Source organism: Hylobates moloch, unplaced genomic scaffold, assembly GCF_009828535.3.
Source record: "Hylobates moloch isolate HMO894 unplaced genomic scaffold, HMol_V3 SCAFFOLD_15, whole genome shotgun sequence".
NCBI classification, from domain to species: Eukaryota; Metazoa; Chordata; class Mammalia; order Primates; family Hylobatidae; genus Hylobates; species Hylobates moloch.
In genome coordinates this window covers 28,672,004-28,692,088 of record NW_026652290.1, presented here as the reverse complement: position 1 = coordinate 28,692,088, position 20,085 = coordinate 28,672,004, and the positions used below count along the sequence as shown (strand labels likewise).

The 20,085-nt window shown below is 45.9% G+C and overlaps 1 protein-coding gene across 2 annotated transcripts in view; it reads left to right on the top strand.

The window, feature by feature from the left end:
• Window positions 1-20,085, top strand: part of REEP1 (receptor accessory protein 1) — a 123,816-nt gene that overhangs the window by 47,469 nt on the left and 56,262 nt on the right. For both annotated transcript variants that reach the window (XM_032176561.2, XM_032176560.2), the window contains exon 2: window positions 9,533-9,605. In XM_032176561.2, coding sequence (XP_032032452.1) covers window positions 9,533-9,605 — 73 coding nt within the window. The remainder of the gene's footprint in view (window positions 1-9,532; window positions 9,606-20,085) is intronic.

Here is a 20,085-nt window from a genome sequence, read left to right as displayed (position 1 = left end):
GAGAGGCAGTGTGGACCGGGGAATGCCCATGGACTTGGAGACAGGAGGCCTGGGTTTGCATCTTGTTGGATAGGAGAAGGGCTTTGGAATATCCCTCAACTACTCTGAGGCTCAGTTTTTTTTTATTTGTAAACTGGGAAAGTAATTCCATTATCTCGGAGGGATACAGTGCAGATCAGATGAGGAAATAAGCAAATGAGATGTTTGTGAGGTGGGTTACCCAAGGAAGAGTTGTGTATGTGTTCACTCTCTCAAATCTGCAGAGAGGAGCAGGGTCTGAAGCCAACTGGGAAAGGAAAGACTACAGAGAGGCTGGCAGAATCACATGCCAAGGTGAAAAAGAAGGACATGGCTCATTTCTGTTTTCCCAAGATCAGCTCAGGTTGGGAGAGAATCTTGTTTATGTGAAGTTTATGTGCTTGAAACCCTGTAATTATACTGTCACCTGTTGTCAGTAAATCTATAATTTAGGGCCAGAGTGGAATTCCATTAGGCAAGGAAGCAGGCAGCAGTCTTCCTCCCACTCTCCTACTCCTCATTCATTCATTCAGAGACCAGCTGCAGACTCTCAGCCATGTACTGCAGAGTCAGGAAGGCAGTGCATCATAGCAGTGAGGAGATGGGCAGTGGAGTTAGACATGGGTTTGACTTTGGCCTCCTCCCCTAATTGTGAGACTCAATTATTTATTTTCACTAAACTTCAGTTTTCTCATTATTATGAAGAAAATGATAATACCTGTCTCACATGAAGGTTAAAAGTGAGCACTCAAAAATAAAAGGCTTATAGTCACAATAATACAGTCTTCAGGGAACCAAAATGCATAGTGGGCCAGTTCTGCTGTTTTCCTGTTTCTCCCTCCAGCCCGTTAGAAAGTCACTGTGAGTAAGCAGAAGCCCAGGGGTTAGGACCCATGGCAGCCAAAGCCCTAGTGGTTTGCTGTGCTATGGGAACCTGAGCTGTGTGCTCAGACGGAGGATCTCTTTTCCCAGATTAAGCTTCTAGAGAACCATCGTGAGTGAGGATGTTCCCTGGGGCAGTATGGTAAAGGTCAGAGTTTCTCAAGCACTTAGATCCCAGGCCCACAGCGTATCTGAGACAGTCCTTTCAGTGCTAGAGGATCAGTGGGTGTTGGAGATGGGTTATGGTTTTGGGAAGGCTTGTTTTGCCACACATGGACCTTCTGACATCAGGAAGGTACTGGTTGTCTCAGAGCTTAGAGGCTGATGCTCAGGTCAACTTGATCCACTTTTGGAGACCCACGACACACCTCACTTGTGAGTGTGAATTCCTCTGAATGCTTTGGTTTTTTTAAAGGACAGGTGTATAGAGGTGAAATTGGTAAAATTCACTCTTTTTAGTGTGAGTTTTAATTCTGAGTTTGTGCAAACATATACAGTTGTGTAAACAGCACTACAGTCAGGTAGGCAGCAGCTCCATCCCTCCCTCAGATTCCTTCACATTCTTGGAGTCAACCTCCCATCTCCCCATCTAACCCTGGCAATGACTTATCTGGTTTTTGTCCCTATAAACTTCCCTTTTTCAGAAGAGCGTATACCAGCATGGCCAACATAGTGAATCCCCATCTCCACTAAAAATACAAAAATTAGCTGGGTGTGGTGGTGCACACCTGTAATCCCAGCTACTTAGGAGACTGAGGCAGGAAAATAGCTTGAACCCAGGAGGTGGAGGTTACAGTGAGCTGAGATTGTGCCACTGCACTCCAGCCTGGGTGACAGAGTGAGATCCCGTCTCAAAAAAACAAAAAAAGAAAGAAAGAGCATATAAATGGAGTCATAACACATGTTGCCCTTTGAGTTTGCTGCTTTCACTCACCGTAATGCATTTGAGACTCCAAATGCTTTTGACTACAGAAAAGTTAGTGGTTCTGAGAGCAGCCTGGAAAGTCAGTAGCATTCCTATATACCATGAGTAACCACTCGAAAATCTAATTTTAAAAATCCACAATGCCACCAAAAAAACCCCAAAACCTAAAGTGCCTAGCAGTAAGACAAAACATGTACAAGATCTTTATGGAGAAATTTACAACACATAATAAAAAGACATTAAAGAAGACATGAGGAAATGGAAGCCACCATGTTCACAAAGAGGAAACTTGAAACCATAAAGATGGTGATTCTTCTAGTAAATTTTATGAATACAGTGAAATTCCAACCAAAATCTAAATAAGGTTTTATGTGGGACTTGACAAACTATCATGAAATTTATATAGCAAAACAAAGGGTCAAGAATAGCCAAGATTCTACATTGAAATTTCTGATAAAAAAAAGAATGGCCAAGACAATTTTAAGAATATCAGGATTTATTATAAAGTCATGGTTGTTAATATTATGGTTATTATAAAGACACTGTGGTATAGGTGCATGGTTAGACAGTAGAAAAGTCAAATAGAGAGCTGAAAATAATACCTATGCATATTGGAAACTTTATATATGACGGGTAGCACTGCAAATCAGTGGGATGGGACAATTGGGATCCATGTAGAAGAGAATAAAATTGAATTCCTAACTCACATCATACATAAATATCAATTCCAAATGAATGAAAATCTAGTATTGAAAAAGCAAAAGTTTAAAACTCTTGTAAGAAAATATACGTGACCAGGATTTTCTCAACAAGATAGAAAAAAGCTGGAAAAGACTGATATATTTGTCTATATAAAATTTAAAGCTAGAAAGCAAGAAAATTCACCACAAGCCAAGTTAAAAGAGCTTATATCGAGGAAAAACATTTGTAACGCATATGTCCAAGAAAGGATTTATACCTAAAATTCATAAACTAAGAACAAGACAAACTAATATAAAAGGGTAGTTAAGCAGCCCAAATGGCCAACAGGCATAAAAAGTTGCTTAACTTCACCTGCCACTGAGGAAATGCAAATTGAAACAAACATGGGATACCATTTTACACCCATCGCAGTGGCAAAAATCTAACAGTCTGACTATGTAAGTTTGGCAAGAATGGGGAGTATTAAAATCTTTTACACATGCAGGAAGGAGTATAAATTGGTACAGTCATTCTGGCAAGTGGTTTTGCGTTATCTGGTGGAAGATGCTGTACCTTCTGACCCAGCAGTTCCACACTATGTAGATACCCTAGAGAAGGTCTCAAATGTGCCCAAGGAGACATGTATAATAATGTTCATCACAGCCCTGTTTGTAAAGGGGAAAAATAGGAAGGAACCTAAGTATGCATCAACAGAATAAACTATAATATGTTCATATAGTAAAGTGGTACACAGTAGTTAAAAAGGATCTAAAAAAACTGGATGCGGGTGGCACATACCTGTAATCCCAGCTACTTGGAAGGTTGAGGTGGGAAATCAGTGAATCCAGGAGTTCAGGACCAGCCTGGGCAACATAGCAAGACCCTGTGTCAATACAAATAAATAAATAATTTTAGGCTGGGTGCTGTGGCTCATGCCTGTAATCCTAGCATTCGGGAGGCCGAAGCGGGTGGATCACCTGAGGTCAGGAGTTCAAGACCAGCTTGGCCAACATGGTGAAACTCCATCTCTACTAAAAATACAAAAATTAGCCAGGTGTGGTGGCTTACGCCTGTAATCCCAGCCACTCAGAAGGTTGAGGAAGGAGAATCGCTTGAACCTGGGAGGTGGAGGTTGCAGTGAGCTGAGATTGCACCAGTGCACTCCAGCCTGCACAATGGGAGTGAGACTCCATCTCAAAAAAAAAAAATAAAAATAAAACAAATAATTTTTAAAAATGATCTAGAAAGACAAGTGTCAACATGGATTGAATTTCAAAAACATAAGTTTGCATGAAAAAACATATCACAGTGGAATACATCTAGTGTGATTCCATTTGTAGAATATGTAAACAGGTATAAACACTTTTTTTCTGTTTATGCATGGCTCATGTAGTTAATAAAAACATAGTGAGAATGATAAACACCAAATTCAGGATAGTGGTGAGTTTTGGGGAGGAGGAAAAGGATTGTATCAGGAAAGTACATATAGGGGACTTCAAATGTATCTGCTCTGTGTTACAGTTTTCTCCAGAATAAGAATTATAGCATATTTATTGGAATGCCAAAAGGAGCTGAAGAATCAAGGAGGATTCTTCTGTTAGAGTAGACAGCAAAAAGAGTCTTGGAGATTAATTCTCATAAAAAGTGATAAAAATGGATTTATATGTTTTTAGAAAGTATCTTCAGAAAACATAATTCAAAATTATATTTTTATTAAGAACAAAAGGCACAAAACAATCAGTGTAAATTTTAATACATTTTAATGCTCAGATGAAACAGTGTGCCTTCATGAATTGGAAGACTGCAAATTTATTTTCTTGGGTACTGTACGACATTTTTAAAAATTATGAAATAAGGCTGGGTGCAGTGGCTCACGTCTGTAATTCTAGCACTTTGAGAAGCTGAGGCGGGTGGATCACTTGAGGCCAGGAGTTCAAGACCAGCCTGGGCAATGTGGAGAAACCCCGGCTCTACTAAAAATACAAAAATTAGCCAGGTGTGGTGACGCATACCTGTAATCCCAGCTACTCGGGAGGCTGAGCAGGAGAATTGCTTGAACCTGGGAGGCAGAGGTTGCAGTGAGCAGAGCTCATGCCACTGCACCCTAGCCTGGGCAACAGAATGAGACTTTGTCTCAAAAAAAATTATGAAATAAGATGTGTACAGTTTTATATATATTTGTAATTATAAAGCAAGTGCTCAGGTCAAGAAACAGAGCATTCCAGAAGCCCTTGTGTGACATACAATTTCTTCAGTGTGATTTGTTTTTTACTGGTATAAACAGCTGTATAAATACGCTTGTTATTCCTCTTACATTTAAAAAAATTAATCTTAGAAAAATATATTGCCAGCATTGATTTTTAAATTTTTAGTACAATTTGGGATTGGGACATGTTGGTGCAACTCTGGGATGCCTGAGAAGACTGTGGAAAATACTAGTTTGTTTCATGGTTTGCAGAGGACTTGGCTACGGTCAGCAACAGCAGTGCCACAGCTTGTAGTTATGCCCTAGGTCAGCAATCTCTCTCTTCTGGCCAGAGCCCCAGGAAGTTGATAAGCAACTTCAGAGCTGTGTTTTCCCTGACATTGAACAGCAGGCTACGTATGTGGTCTTTACCATTTGTGGCCATCCCCCACTATCAGAGCATTTACAGTTTTTCTTGGGACACTGGACAGTTTTTGAACTCTTGGGGTTCAAAAAAATGACTCTTGGGGTTCAAAAAATGACCCTTGATGGTCTGGTGAAGATTCCATGGCCCAAGGACCAGGAAACAGCACACTAGTCTAGAAACTGGGGTTTCTCAGCAGTGGCACAATTGACACTTTGGACTGGATGATTCTTTGTTGGGAGGGGCTGTCCTGTGCATGGTAGGATGTTTAGCAGCATCCTGGCCTCTACTCACTGGCTGCCAGTAGCACCCTTTCAGACAACCAGAGTGTCTCCAGATATTGCCCAGATTACCCTGGGAAACGAGATCACCCCAGTGGGGAACAACTGCGTCAGAGTGTAGTATTCACATGAGGCTCATGCTCCCATCTCGATGCTGCAGCTGTGGAGGAGGTGGGTGGGGAGGCAACCTGGATAAAGACCCCTAACTTGGAGCAAGAGGAGGAGTGAAGGGCAAAGATAAAAGGGAAATGCTGCAGGCAGATCCATGGAGCCTTTACACAGAGTTGGGGCTTCAGGGTAACAGTTAATGACAGTGGGGGGAAGGGAGGGTGGGCGCAGAGCTGTGAGGTGCGAGTTCCATTCAGAGATAACCGAAAGGAGTGTGTTAGTGCAGAGCCTGGTCTCTCTGGAGGATGGCACTCCAGCCTTCCACCTTCCCTCGGCTTGAGCCCAGCTCGAGCATTAAAGGAGCTTTAGACCCTCTTATTTTACCACAGTTTTTCTGACTTCGTAGAAAGTTATGTGAGTCTATCAGTGGGCTGAGTTCCTTGGAGAGAGATTGAAATTGCTTGTTTGTTACTCAACAGAATTTCGAGCACCCACTTAAAGGGGGAGGTGCTGTGCCAGGCAGGAGGGACCCTCCTGATTGCCCAGGACTATATGATCTGACTAGGGAGACAGACTCAGCCAGCACAGGCAGCCCTGGGAGAAGGCAGGCTCTGTTGTCAGGCTGCCTGGGTTCAGATCCCAGCTCTGCACCTGGCTGTTGTGTCTCCTTGGGTGAGTGAGTAATGATGCTAAGCCTCAGTGTCCCAGTCTGTAAAATGGGGTAGTAAGAATTCTTTTTCCCTATGTATGTGAGAGGATTAATTGAAAGAGTGAGTACAGCTTGTAGAACAGTGCCTGGCATCAGTGAACACTCAACGATATAATATTATAATATTATTTTAAATGTTTTATTATTGCTGCTACTACATAAGGCCTGTCACAGGCTTAAACAGTATCAAGAAAACTGAAGGGGCAGTAACCAAAGGCTTCACAGAAGAGGTGGCATTTCTGAGATGGGTCTTAAAGGATTAGTGGCGCTTTATCAGGAAAAACAAGAGTTGTGGGATTGGGGAAGATCCTGTGCTAACATTCGGACAGAAGAAAGAGCAGCCAGAAAGTCACAGAATGCAAGTGAATGTGGCTTAATCAGGGGACAGCTGCTGGCTGCTGGCTCTGTGAACCCGAGGCTGAGGGAGAGGTGGGAAGCAAGGCCAGTGAGGCCGGTGGAGAAGGGCCACGTGGGGGTACTTGGTCTGAAGGGGCAGAAGTACCAAGCCCCTTTGGCTTGAGCCTGCTTCCTTCATTATTTCTTACCTCCAAAATAGGTTAAGAAGAACTGACCATTTTCATCCCATTTCCCCTTCCCCAGGGCAGTGAGATGCTAAGTGTTACTGAGCTTTTAGAAACTGAAAAGCAAACTCGTGTGTAGGGACCTTGTGCTGTCACACAGGAGCCAGGCGGACGATGCTGGCAACCAGCTCACTCCAGAAGAGTCCAGCCAACCTAGCACAGGCCTTCCTGTCTTGCCTTCCCTGCTCCGTGACCATTCAGAGGGTGTCACGACCCACTGGGGTTCACAGGGATCCCATCAATCGGCTGCTGGGTAGCGCTGTACTTCCCACCTGTCTCTCCTCTGCTGCTCACATGCTGTCCCAGGGCAGGGGCTGGAAACCATCCTGGCAGACATGGGTAATAACCATGGCACCTGTGCCCGAGGAGTGGTGTATTTATTTCCCCCCAGTCCATGGCGTGGTGCCCGGGGCTTTGCCAAATCAGCCTGGTGCTGTATGGCGTCCACCTTGCTACCGAGACCTCAGTCCCAAGGTCATGAGCGTTCCCTGGACGGTGCTGGCTTTGGCTTCCCCATTCTGATACTTCACACAGTGAACACTTACGGAGCCCTTCCTGCTGTGCAGGGCACAGGAGTGTGTTATGAATGAGGGACGCCATCTCTGGCTTTGTGGAACACACAGTCTTGTGGGAGAGACGCGCCCTGAGCTGACCAAGTAGATACGGTGGACAGGAGCTAAGAAAGGGGCAGGTACAGGAGCTAAAAAGGGAGAGGAGCCCAATCTTCAGGGGGTGACCAGGTCAGGAAAGGCCTCCCCGAGGAAGTGAGGCTCCTGGATAACTGAGAATGCTTAGGAGGGGGCAGGCAAGGAGGCAGTGTGGAGAAGTGTGGGTACCTTCCTCACCAAGGGGGCGATGACCAAACCCAGCAGGCTTCCCCAGCCACCTCTCCCTTGGCCTGCCTGCTGTCTTTGGCACTACCCTGTCTTAAATGTTTCCCCCTCACCTGCAGTCCTACTTTTTCCCCTTCCTTCCACTACTCTCTCGTCCCCCCAGTGGCTCATCCTGCTCTTCACACAGGTCATTTCAGCCTTCCTGGAGGGTGGGCGGCTCCCCAAGGTAGTGCACAGTGATCACAAGAAGCCAGGCTTGGAGGAGGCTGGCCTGGCTGGGCTCCAGCACCTGCCTTACCCTTCACTGGTCATGAGGCCTTAGACAAGTAAGTGACTGGCTGCTCTGTGCATTGGAGTCCTGTCTGTAAAAGGGGTTCCCTTGGACAAGGCAGTCTAAGAGGGATAAAGCTCTAAAGCACTTCGCGCAAGGTCTGTGTGAGTCAAGAGTTAACAGCCCTTTCCCTTTCAGTGCCAGAAACAGACTTGGTTCAGTTAACTTTGTTTTCCCTGGAAACCTGATGATTGTGGAATGTCAGGGTGTTCCCTGGCAACAGTGCTCATGGTAAAGCTGACCCCTGCTAGGTAAATTGCTTCTGGACTAGAAGTTCTCTGTACAGCCTCTCAATACCCAGTGAACCACAGCTTTGGGTTTCTTCAGTGTGGTGTCTTCTGTAACTAGGCTAGCTCTTTGCAGGGACTCTGAAAGCTCCATCTGTGGGGTTGTCACAGGAGATGTCAGCTCATATAGTGGCTGGGCCAGGCCCACTCCTGCACCCAGTCAGCTTGGCCCTGAGTTGGCACCTGGGGTGATCTCATCTGTCAAGTGAAAAGATTAAACCTCCAGCTCAATTCATTTATTTACAAATATCTGTTGAGGGCCTACTATGGGGTAGGTTCTGGGAACACAGTGTTTAGCAAAACAGATCCATTCTCTGCCCTCAAGGCACTTACAGTGCTGTGGAAAGAGGGCTGTCAATCAAAGCATCACACAAACAACAATAAAAGAACACCCTGATAATAGGTACATTGTGCTATGAGTGTAGTGGGGAGGTTTGAGCTAGTTAGGGAGGCCAGGGAAGAAGTCATACTGGAGCTGGGATATGATGGATGAACAGGCATTAACCAGACAAAGAAGGGGGAAGGAAGACTCCAGAAGGAGAGAACAGCACAGGCAAAGGCTTTCTGGGTGGGGGATAGTGCGTGGTGGAGAGAATGAGGGCAGGTGGAGATCTGCCGTGCAGGTCCTGAGAGGCAGGGCTGAGCACGAGATCATTTAATGACCCAAGGCAGCCCTGAGCATAGATCAGTGAGAGCTGCTGCCCAAACAGTGTCACGTTGTTGGTATTTTTGCTTCTTCATCTTAAGAGCAATGAGAAACAGGCTAATGCAAGATGGGGCTGTATTGGTAGGAGGAGGGCTTGGCCTGATTGGATTTACATTATGAAATGTGAAGAGTTTATTCTAGCTGCAGGATGCTGAGATCAAGTCCAAGGGGAGTGAAATTTGAGGGGAAAGGTTTTGATGGAGAAAGAAGCCTGAGGTGTTTGCAGGCTTAATAGAGCTTCAGAGGGGGGTTAGCAGCAGGAGAAGAAAGGCAGCCTTTAATTTCAGGGGTCTTGGTGCCTTCACATCCTCATTTTTGGCTTCCACGACCCCCAGCCACCCTTCCATGTTGCCAAACCACAGGTTGAAGGAAGATGGGTGTGGGCTTTAACAGAAGATAGAGGTGCCCAAGGATGCCCCAGCTACAAGCAGAACACCTTCAGGGTGTTCATAAAAATAAATCAAGCCCTACAGCAGCACTTTCTGTAGCTTAGAGAGCTGCTCTTGGCATTGAAGACAGACATTTTCCATTAAATAAGATAAATGAAAAATCGTATTTCTCTTTGTCTCTCTTCCCTCCAGGCTTATATTTGGCACCCTTTACCCTGCGTATTATTCCTACAAGGCTGTGAAATCAAAGGACATTAAGGAATATGTAAGTAGCACTGTGTATTTTGGAGGGGGTTGGCTGGAGTGAGGTTGGGTGTAAAATGTTGGGGGAAGCAGATGCCCTCCTTGCTATGGGCACTGGAAGCAGGGAAAAGGAGTCCCTTCATCACAGTTCTCATGAGACATCACAGGAGTCCTCTTTTCTGTCTAGACCTTCCCCTGCCTAGACCTAGAGCATTGAGGTGAGAAAAGCAGGGAAGTATGGCAAGAGGCTGTGTCATCTGGAATTGGAGGTTTCTCAGCTCTGCCACAAGCCACAGGTGACTTCACCTCTCTCAGCCTTGATTTATTTGTCTGGAAAACACTCTGTAGACCTTAAAGCACTCTGATGGAGAAACAGTCTAGCATTGCCGGCAGGAGCACGGGTTCCAGAGTCTGGCAGACCTGGGTTTGGTTCCTGGTTTTGCAGCTCTGTCCCCATTCCATTTCTTTCATTCCAACTCCACAATTCAGCACAATTCAGGCCGTGTTGCTCTGTAACCTTTTGAAGGCAGAGGATTTTTGTTATCCTATATCTGTTTTCATTGTTTTTTTTTGAGCCGGAGTCTCACTCTGTTGCCCAGGCTGGAGAGCAGTGGTGCAATCTCAGCTCGCTGCAACCTCCGCCTCCCAGGTTCAAGAGATTCTCCAGCCTCAGCCTCCCAAGTAGCTTGGATTACAGGTGTGTGCTACCACGCCCAGCTAATTTTTGTGTTTTTAGTAGAGACGGGGGTTTTGTCATGTTGGCCAGATTGGTCTCGAACTTCTGACCTCGTGATCTGCCTGCCTCAGCCTCCTAAAAGGCTGGGATTGTAGGTGTGAGCCACGGTGCCCGGCCCCTATATCTGTTTTCTGTAGCACATTGCAGAAGGTGAGCACATAGGAAGGGGATCTGGGAGGACTTACTGGTCAGAGGATAATATCAATTACTGTTGGATGATCTGGGTGCCCCAGTCACCAGCCCTGAATGTGTCGGACACCTTCAGGCAGGAGAACCATTAGACCACCACTGACTGAGAAAGACCTGCTGGGTGGGTGGTGAGGGAAGGGTGTCCTTCCCCACATAGGACACAAACTCAAAATGCAAAAGGTGTGGATTTTGGCATCAGAAGACCGAGGTCGGTCAAGTCCTGGCTCTGACATTTGAATGATGCAGTGCTAGGTAAGTAGCTTAAACTTCCGAGAGCCTAAGTGTCCTCATCTGAACAGTGGGGTGGGTAATAGCCATGCCTTTGCCTCTTTTACTCAGATGTCTCTTGGCAGGTTTGGCGTAGGTAAAGAAACAATTCAAGGTGGGCTTAGAAAGTCAGTATTTTCTTTCTCACATTTCCCAATAAGTCTTTATGATGAAACCGACCATCTCCAGATCAACTGCAACCAAAACTCACCCTCCCACCCCCCGCAATCTCGCACTTTCCCAGAACAACTTGCCTGGGCTTCTACCTTGCTGTTCGTAAGCAGGGAGTTCCAGAGGGGGGCGATTTTTCTTCTGGAGACCAGGTCTGTGGTATGTGTGAGGGAATCTCAGAATGCACGCTATAAATAGCTGTTAAATTGCAAGCACAGAACCTCCTGATTCTCAATTGACTTGGCACAGGGCAAAGCATTAGGCAGCCTCTTCTAGCCCTCCCTCTCCCAACCCTTTCCCGCCTGCAAACTGTGCCAGAGAAGGAGACCTTACCAGGATCACCGTGGTATAAGGTCTAATCCTTCACTTTGCAGGGGCAAAAACAACTCTGTCAGCTCTTCTGAGAGAGATCAAACCCTGGTAAATTGTTTTGCTCTGACTAAAATCAGAAGCCTGGTTTATGACTAGAATGGCAATTCATTAATTTAGAGTGAAAACCATAATTGATGAGCAGAGCAGCTGTTTGTGTTGGCTGCTGAGCACATGCTTTTCCCAGTAGGGAACGTGCAAGAGTTAAGATTAGAAGGTTTCTTGGTAAAAAAGGAATCTGAAGAAACGAGCTGAGTAGTATCAGGAGGGAACTGCCTTTCTCTGCACTCACGCTCCTGTGTTTCCTTCCTGCGGTCCTTTTGACTAATGGGCCCATTTTGTTCAAGAGAGAAACCTGTGAGTTTCCTTAACACACCCATACCCACACCCACACCCACCTGGTTGGTGACCATGTCCCTTCATCCCTATCTCTTGAATAATCTTCCAAACCAGGTCTGTCTTCCTTCTCTGCTGCCACTCTCAGAAATGAGATTCTCACTATTTTCCCTAGAAGGTTATAATAGCCTCCTATATTAGTTTTTTATTGTCACCATTACAAATTACCATGAACTTTGTGGCTTAAAACACCTGTGTGCTATTTTGTAATTCTGAAGGTCAGAAGTCCAACGAGTCCCTCTAGGTTAAAATCAAGCAGGGCTGTGCTCCATTTGGTGGCCCCAGGGGAGAGGCTGTGTTCTTGCCTTTTCCAGTTCCTAGAGGCCATTCCTGCATTCTTAGGCTTGTGCCCCTTCCTCCTCCTCCTTCAGAGCCAGCAACATTGCATCTCTCTGGCTATTCTTCCATAACCACATCTCCCTCAGGCTCACTGGGAAAGGTTCTCCACTTTAAGGATTCATGTGATTACATGGGGCCCACCTGGGTCATCCAGGCTACTCTTCCCATCTGAAGGTCCTTAACTTAATAATGCTACACAGTCCCATTTGCCATATGGGGATTAGGACATGGACATCTTTGGGGAGCCATTGTTGTACCTATCACACCTCCTAACTGGTTCTGCTGCCTCCTGTCCCTCCTTTCCCACTCTGTTGCCACATGACATCCAGTGCCATTTAAAAATGGAAGTCTATTTATTTCACTCCCCGTGGGTCATTTAATGGCTGCTTATCACCTGCAAGATCAAGCACAAACTTCATTACACGGCATTTAACACCCTTCTCGATCTTGCTCCTCCCTACTTCCCAGCCGCTTCTCTACAGGTCTTCAGTGCTGTAATCTCAACACCCAAGGTGTGGTTGGTGGCCAGCATTATCTGCATCACCTGGGAACTTGCTTGAATTGAAGACTCGGGCTTGTCTTTCTGTGGAAGGCACAGAAATGGTTATCATGAAGGAATTTTTGACTTGCATTCCCCTAGAAGTAGGAGGCATGGCATGCCATGTAGGGCCACACAGGGGAACCACCAGGGCTGGTCAGGAAGCAGAGGGAGCTCTCCTAAATAAAAATGGGCATTTTTCACAGGATCTCCAATTAGAAACATTGCTCAGGACATTTGTAACTGCTTATGTCTTTCCAACCAAATTTACTATACCTGGATTCAAGGTTTTGGGATGAAAACTTAAACAGAAAGGAATTTACAGGAATTTGTAGAATTAACTAGGTAGCAGGAGAAAGATACCCAGGAACTGGGGAGGATCCAAGGAGGCTGGGTGGTGCTGATGGCCCAGCTCATGCCATAGGAAAGGGTGTGATTAGGAAGCCTCTGCCAAAGTCACATCTTGGACACTGGCTGCTTGTGCTGTCGAGGCATCCCCTGACAGTGCAGAGTCCTGGATAGGGGCCCAAATAACAGGACTTTCCTCCCACAAAGATGCTCATGTTGGGAGATGTCTCCCAATTTAGAAGGCTTTGGATGCTGAGTAGTCATGGAAAAAAAATAAGCAATAATAGCTGCCTGTTAGGTTACCCCAAAACTACATCCACATCCTCATCCATTCCTTTACCTATATTTTGGCTTAAAAACAAGCTTCCAACAAGAATTCTATACAACTTACTCACTTGTCAAATCCAGATTCCATGAGTTGCTGAGTCCAGCTCCAGGCCCAGTATCCCTGGGCAAAGTCCTGTCCTCCTCTGGTTCTGACAAGACCCAACCTTAATATTCAGCATTCCGAACACTGAATTGTTAAGTGAACTGTCACCAATGCAGCTCACATACTATTTTATTCGGGAGAGAAAGAATTAAAATATAATTACTTAAAATATTAAAATCTATACTTAACACAGAAAGGAGGAAAATATGGATAGAAGATACAGTCCATGTTCATGCAGCTGGTCATGAGTTCATAGCTGTGTTTGTGTCTTTTGTTAAAAGAAAAAAGTTTTTAGAGGGTGGAATCACGACTCTTGAATGAATATAAAATGAACACATGTTGAAGATTTTGCTTAACTCATGAACTAATGAGGGAACCAGTAAGGTGTTCAAAGGAGACCCCAAATAACAGACATATGTAGGCAATCAGAAATGTTGAAATGGATTTGTTAATAAATATTAAACTGATTACTCGGAGAGTGGGATGGGGAGATCAGTTGTATCTCTGCTGGACAAAATTTATTTGCACCTCCGTGGGTGAAACTATATGCATTGCAATCAGTTTTAACTTATAAAGTTGTAAAATAGCTCAAAGACATTGAAAAGCAGGACACCTGCAGAATCAAGATAATTCAGAAGGACATGCGGGACACCTAGCATTCCACAGGATACTCATTCTGTAATCTTTCTCAGGTTTTCCTGAGGCTTTCCTCTTCCACCATCCAATTCATGCTCCCGTTGCCTTCAGCTAGAGCTTTAGTGGGATTGGTTCCTCATCCTGTGATGGGGCCCAAATCTTCATTCCTGAGGAATCTGAGGTCTTGGCAGTTTTGCCTCTGTAGGGCTGTAGTAATGACCCACTGATTTTTTTTTTTTTTTTTTTTTTGATACAGAGTCTCGCTCTGTCACCCAGGCTGGAGTGCAGTGGCACGATCTCGGCTCACTGCAACCTCTGCCTCCCGGGTTCAAGTGATTCTCCTGCCTCAGCCTCCCGAGTAGCAGGAATTACAGGCATGCACCACCATGCCTGGCTACTTTTTGCATTTTTGTAGAGATAGGGGTTTCACCATGTTGGCCAGGCTGGTCTTGAACTCCTGACCTCAGGCAATCCACACACCTTAGCCTGCCAAAATGCTGGGATTACAGGTGTGAGCCACCACGCCAGCCGACCCATTGACTTTTACCCCTGAATAAGACAGTACTAGCAGGCCCCCCCAAGGCTGTTTGACTTCCATCTGCTCTTCTTTCTGTCTCATTGTGTAGCAGCAGTCCTGGTTCCCCTTGATAATTAGGATCAGTTACCCCCTCAAAGCCCATAAGCCCCTTTATCATCTATTTCCTACTGGTGTGAGTATCGTGAAGCCACCAGGAGACAATATAAGTCTCTGCTTCTACTTCGTTGAAACCATTTTGCATCCCCTGTTGGAAGCATCCATCCCTCAAGTACTAAAATCATTAAGAAGCAGAGATCAGAGGTCTGGGGATGAGATGCAAAAATGTTGTGAGTGCGTTAGAGCAGTGATTCTCAAACTTTAACGTGCATATGAATGAACAGGGGATCTCCTTAAAAGCAGATTATGATCCAGTAGGTCTGGGATAGGGTCTGAGATTCTGCATTTCTAACAAGTTCCCAGATGATGCCAACAGTGCTGGTCCACGGACCTGACTTTGATTGCAAGGAGCTGGCATCAGGCTTAATCATAGATTAAGAAACCCTCATTTCCTCGGTTCCTGCACCTTTAGATTCTGGCTAAGAAGCACCACCATATGTTGGTCACTGGTTCAGAGGAGAAACCGCACCCTCCAGGAGTGCACACCAATCTCATAAAATGCCGACTCCCACCTTGCTTGCTTTTGGAACCCTCCAATGCCAGGTAGCACTGTATAAGGCCAGCCACCGCAGAGCATTGGGTGCGTAAGATCTGTGACTCCCCAAAGCATCAGCCTATTGCCTTATTTCTTTTGCTATAAAGGAGGGTCCTTGATGAGAAGCAGTATTGTGTGGGATGCATCAAAAGGAAAAGGGCAATCCCTGAGTCCACAGCTTGCTGTGTGGCTGCCAGAAGCAGAGCAGTAGGAAAAGCAAGTACACATGCAGAAAAAAATGAATATTCCAGAAAAGACCCTATGCCGCCCGCTCCATGAGGGAAGGGGCCTGGTGGAATGAACCTGCTTCCAGAAGGCTGGCTGGTGCCTTGTGATATGGTATCACCCTGGAGATGCTTGGTCACTGCTGCTGGCAACATGGTCTCTGAGCAGTGGTTGTGGCCAGGTCAGCCTTGGCGAGAGGGATTCCACATTGCTACCTCTGTCACTTCCACTTGGCTGCTTGGTACATGAGCCCATTGAACATGCACTATCAAGCCTGAGGAAAGAGGCTGGCTGACATCCACAGACCTGGCCATCTCATGCACTCGGTCACTAGGAGCCTCCTTTGCTGTGGGACCCATTGGTGAGCATAAGCGTTGGGCCACCAATATATTCATTCTCTGGGCCCATTCACCTCCTTCCCAGACCACCTCAACAGGAGTCTCTCAGCCTCACTTCTTCCAAGAACCTCATCCGCTAGACAGAGCCTTAGCTGGTGTTTGAAAATGTGCCCGGGATTTGTTTTACTCAGGCATGGAAAGACACAAAGACGTGGAAATGACTGCCATGAAAGAAGAAATCTAGAAGTAGGAGGGGCACGTGCTTTGTAGGGCCACATGGGGAAGCACTAGGCCGGTCAGGAGGCTGATGGAGAATGGGAAATGTGGGCAGTGGCCTTCGTTGTGGTTTCTATGAGAAAGGTAAGGCAAGACAGGGTAAACAGATTTCAGATTGGCTAGGTGGAATCATTTCAGCAGGCTCCAAGTTGTGGGCGCTGCCTCTAGTTGTCTGGGACCTGGCCTGGGGTGGTTATGGTTGGGGAATATTGCTCAACCTGTGGCAGCTCCATAAAGGAAGTAATTTAGAGTATAGGCTCTGGATTGGTTAGTTTGCATATGAAAGGTGTGCTGGGGCAAGGCTAGCCCTGGAAGGGCAGTCCCTCTGTAATCAGTGAGGCCCCAGATGCCAGAGCATCAAGAATACAGAAAATAAGAAAATGGAATTCATATACTCGGTGACAGTGCGTGAACATTAACTTAGGGCATTTCTCCCTCCAGGCTAAGTGCCCTGCTCAAAGTCCTGCCTGCAGGGAAATTTCATTTTCCCGCTCCCCCAGGGTCACCCCTGACTATATAGCCATCCACGGTGCGCTCATACTAGCAGATGGTGCAGAGTCATCTGTAAAGCAGGCTTGAATTTTTTCTTTCTGTCATATGGCACAGGGAATTCCCTGTGAGGCTGAAGCGCAGGGCCCAGATGCAAGAGGGATGTGAAAGGCTTGAGAAATTGAATGTGCCTGGTTAGAGGAGAGACCAAAGGTGAGGTGAGGCTAAAGAAGTGGCTAAGCCTGCTCCTCTGCAGCCCATAGGGAGGCCTTTGGCAGGCTGCCAGAAGCTCTGGCCGTGGAGTAGAATGGACCACGGAATTTCAGCCAGCTGCTGTGGCTCATGGAAAGTCTCCAGGCCGCTTCCTACCCTGAGCTGTGGAGCTTCTTGCTGTGGCTGAGGGTCACAGCATCTTTCCCATCTCTTCACTCCTAGATCCTGCTCCTGACCAGTTTAGAGAGACTCCCCAGTCATACTGTCAATGTTCCATTTGTCCAGGAGAGTTACTCCTGAATATTACCTCTCAAATTGGCCATAGCTCCCTCTCTCTATTCTGACTGAAGGCCCACCCAGGCTACCCATCCCTATCTTGAAGGGAGGTTTGGATAGAATCTTTCAAACGTGAAAAATTATATTTCAAACCTTGGGGAAAATAACTGTCATTTGATTTCCACGAGGAATGATGGGGAAGATAATTTCCTAGTAATTTTAGATGGATATGGTTTCCATCTCTGAGTCACCAGTGTTCCGTTGACCTTGTTAGCCTCAATGAGTCATTCTCAGATCTTTCTTTCTGCATGAAAGTATTTCAAAGGAGTGCATCATGGGAACTTCTTCAGGAGAATGCATTAAGTCCCCTCTCTGCCATGGCTGCAGTATCTCTGTCCATAGCCTCAACCTCCTACCTGAGCTTTGGTCATGCCTTTCTAGGAATCTGTTGGGCATTCTTCTTGGCTGCCCTGAGCCGCATAAAGCTCAAACTCTTCTGCCTAAATTGGCTCTTTCTTTACTTTCTTGTTGGTGCAAATGGCCCGATAATTATCAGTCACTGATGCCCTGACTTCAACAGGTGCCTTTCTTCCCATGTTTATGCAGTCATCTACTCAGTAGGCACTCATAGGGAGCATCTGTTGCCTCACAAGTTGTCTAATTCTGTCTTTTCTTCTCAAAAAGCCATCTAGACAGTATTTCTCAAAGTATACTCCTTCTTAACCTTTTGAAACCATTCTTTCTGTCCCATTCACAGTGCCAGCATTCTAATCCGGTCATTTGAAACATACTCGTTCAGTACCTATTATATGTCAGGAACTGTTTTGGGCACTAGAGATACAATGATGTGTAAGAAGAACTGGTCTCCACCCTCAGGGAGCTTACAATGTATTAGGAAAAGCAGGGGAATAAACAGGTACTTTCAAAGCAATGTGATAAATGTTATGACAGGGAATGTGTGTGGTACCATAGAGAAAGACAAGGAGAGGGTATTTACCCAAACTTCGGGTATGTCCTAGAGGCTGTCACATTTTTGCTGAGATCTGAGGGCTGAAATCAGAGGCAAAAAAGATGCTCTGTTGAGAACTGAAAGACTCATATGGTTGGAGTGGAAAATGTGAGAGGGTAGGGGTGTGGATGAGCTTTTGATGAAAATAATTAGGGGCCAGCTTGCAGGTGTGGTGGATCACGCCTGTAATCCCAGCACTTTGGGAGACTGAGGCAGGTGGATTGCTTGAGCTCAAGAGTTCAAGGCCAGCCTGGGCAATATGGTGAGACCCTGTCTCTACAAAAAATACAAAAAAACTAGCCAGCCTTGGTGGCATGCACCTATAGTCCCAGCTACTCAAGACGCTGAGTGGGAGAATCATTTGAGCTCAGCAGGTCGAGACTGCAGTGAGCTGTGTTTGCACCACTGCACTTCAGCCTGGATGACAGAGCGAGACCCTGTCCCCCCTCAAAAAAAAAAAAAAGATAGGGGCCAGTTCATGCTAGGCCTCATAAGCCAATGTAAGGAATTTGGGCTTTATCTTAACAACAGTAAGGAACTATTGAAGGCTTTAAACTAGGAAAGAAAGTCACCCACTTTAGGTTTAAGAATTTTTTTTTTTTTTTTGAGACAGGGTCTTGCTCTGTTGCCAAGGCTGGAGTACAGTGGTATAACCACAGCTCACAGCAGCCTTGACCTCCCCAAGTTCAGGTAATCCTCCTGCCTCAGCCACCCTAGTAGCTGTGACTACAGGTGTACGTCACCATGTCCAGCTAATTTTTGTGTTTTTTTAGAGACAGGGTTTCACCACATTGCCCAGGCTGGTCTCAAACTCCTGGGCTCAAGTGATCCACCTGCCTCAGCCTCCCAAAGTGCAGGGATTACTGGCATGAGCCACTATGCCTGGCCTTAAGAAAATCATTTTGGCTGGAATTTGGAGGATGGATTGTGAAGAGGACAGAGGTGTAAAGACCAGCATAGAGTTGTAACTATTCTAAACAGGAGATGGTGGTGGTCTGAAGTAAGGAAATGGCAGAGGAGAATGGAGAAAATAAAATAGGTTCAAGAAAAAAACAAGAGGGTAGAAGTGACAGAACTTGGGGATTGGTTACCTGTGTTAGGTGAGGAATGTACAGTTTTCCCTAGGGACAGTGTCTAGTCTAGAGTTAGAAGCAGATGTCTAGAACAGAGCTCTAGGGAGGAAATGAAGACACTGGGAAGAAGTAGCAAGAAAAGCAAGTGGGAAACCAGGACAGTTGTAGTGTTGGGAGAGCTTTTCAGTATGTGATTGTTTCACTACCAGCCAAAAAGTCAAGCAAGTCAAGTAAAAACTGAAAAGAGGTTTCTTACACTTCCTTGAAGTATGTTACAAAGTGGAGGCCCCAGTGAGAGCAATTTTGATGTAATGGATGCACTGCAGTGAGCAAGTGAGGAATGAGAAAGTAGATCTTGCAAGTGTAGATGACTCACTGGAGAAGTTTGTAGCTAAGGGTTGCATCAAGAAAAGGGATTTTTAAAAGATTTTCTGAGATGGAGTTTCGCTCTTTTTGCCCAGGCTGGAGTGCAGTGGCGCGATCTTGGCTCACTGCAACCTCCACTTCCCAGATTCAAGCAATTCTCCTGCCTCAGCCTCCTGAGAAGCTAGGATTACAAGTGCATACACCACACCTGGCTGTTTTTTGCATTTTTAGTAGAGATGGGGTTTCATCACGTTGGTCAGGCTGGTCTCAAACTCCTGACCTCAGGTGATCTGCCCACCCCGGGGTCCCAAAGTGCTGGGATTACAGGCATGACCCACCACGCCTGGCCAAGGAAAGGGATTTTTTAAATTGTTATCATTGTCCTTTTGCTCTAATTGAAGACCCAAAACATGAATTGACTACTAAAAAGAAAAAGCCTATAGAGAAGGAATTCAGGCTCCTGACAATGTGTCTGGATACTGCTGTTGAGAATTCCCAGGGCCTGAGCCCCAGCAGGCTATAGACTTTACAGCTGGACAAAACCTCTTTTGCCCCCTGCTAAGGAGTCAATCCTGCTACAGACAACCTT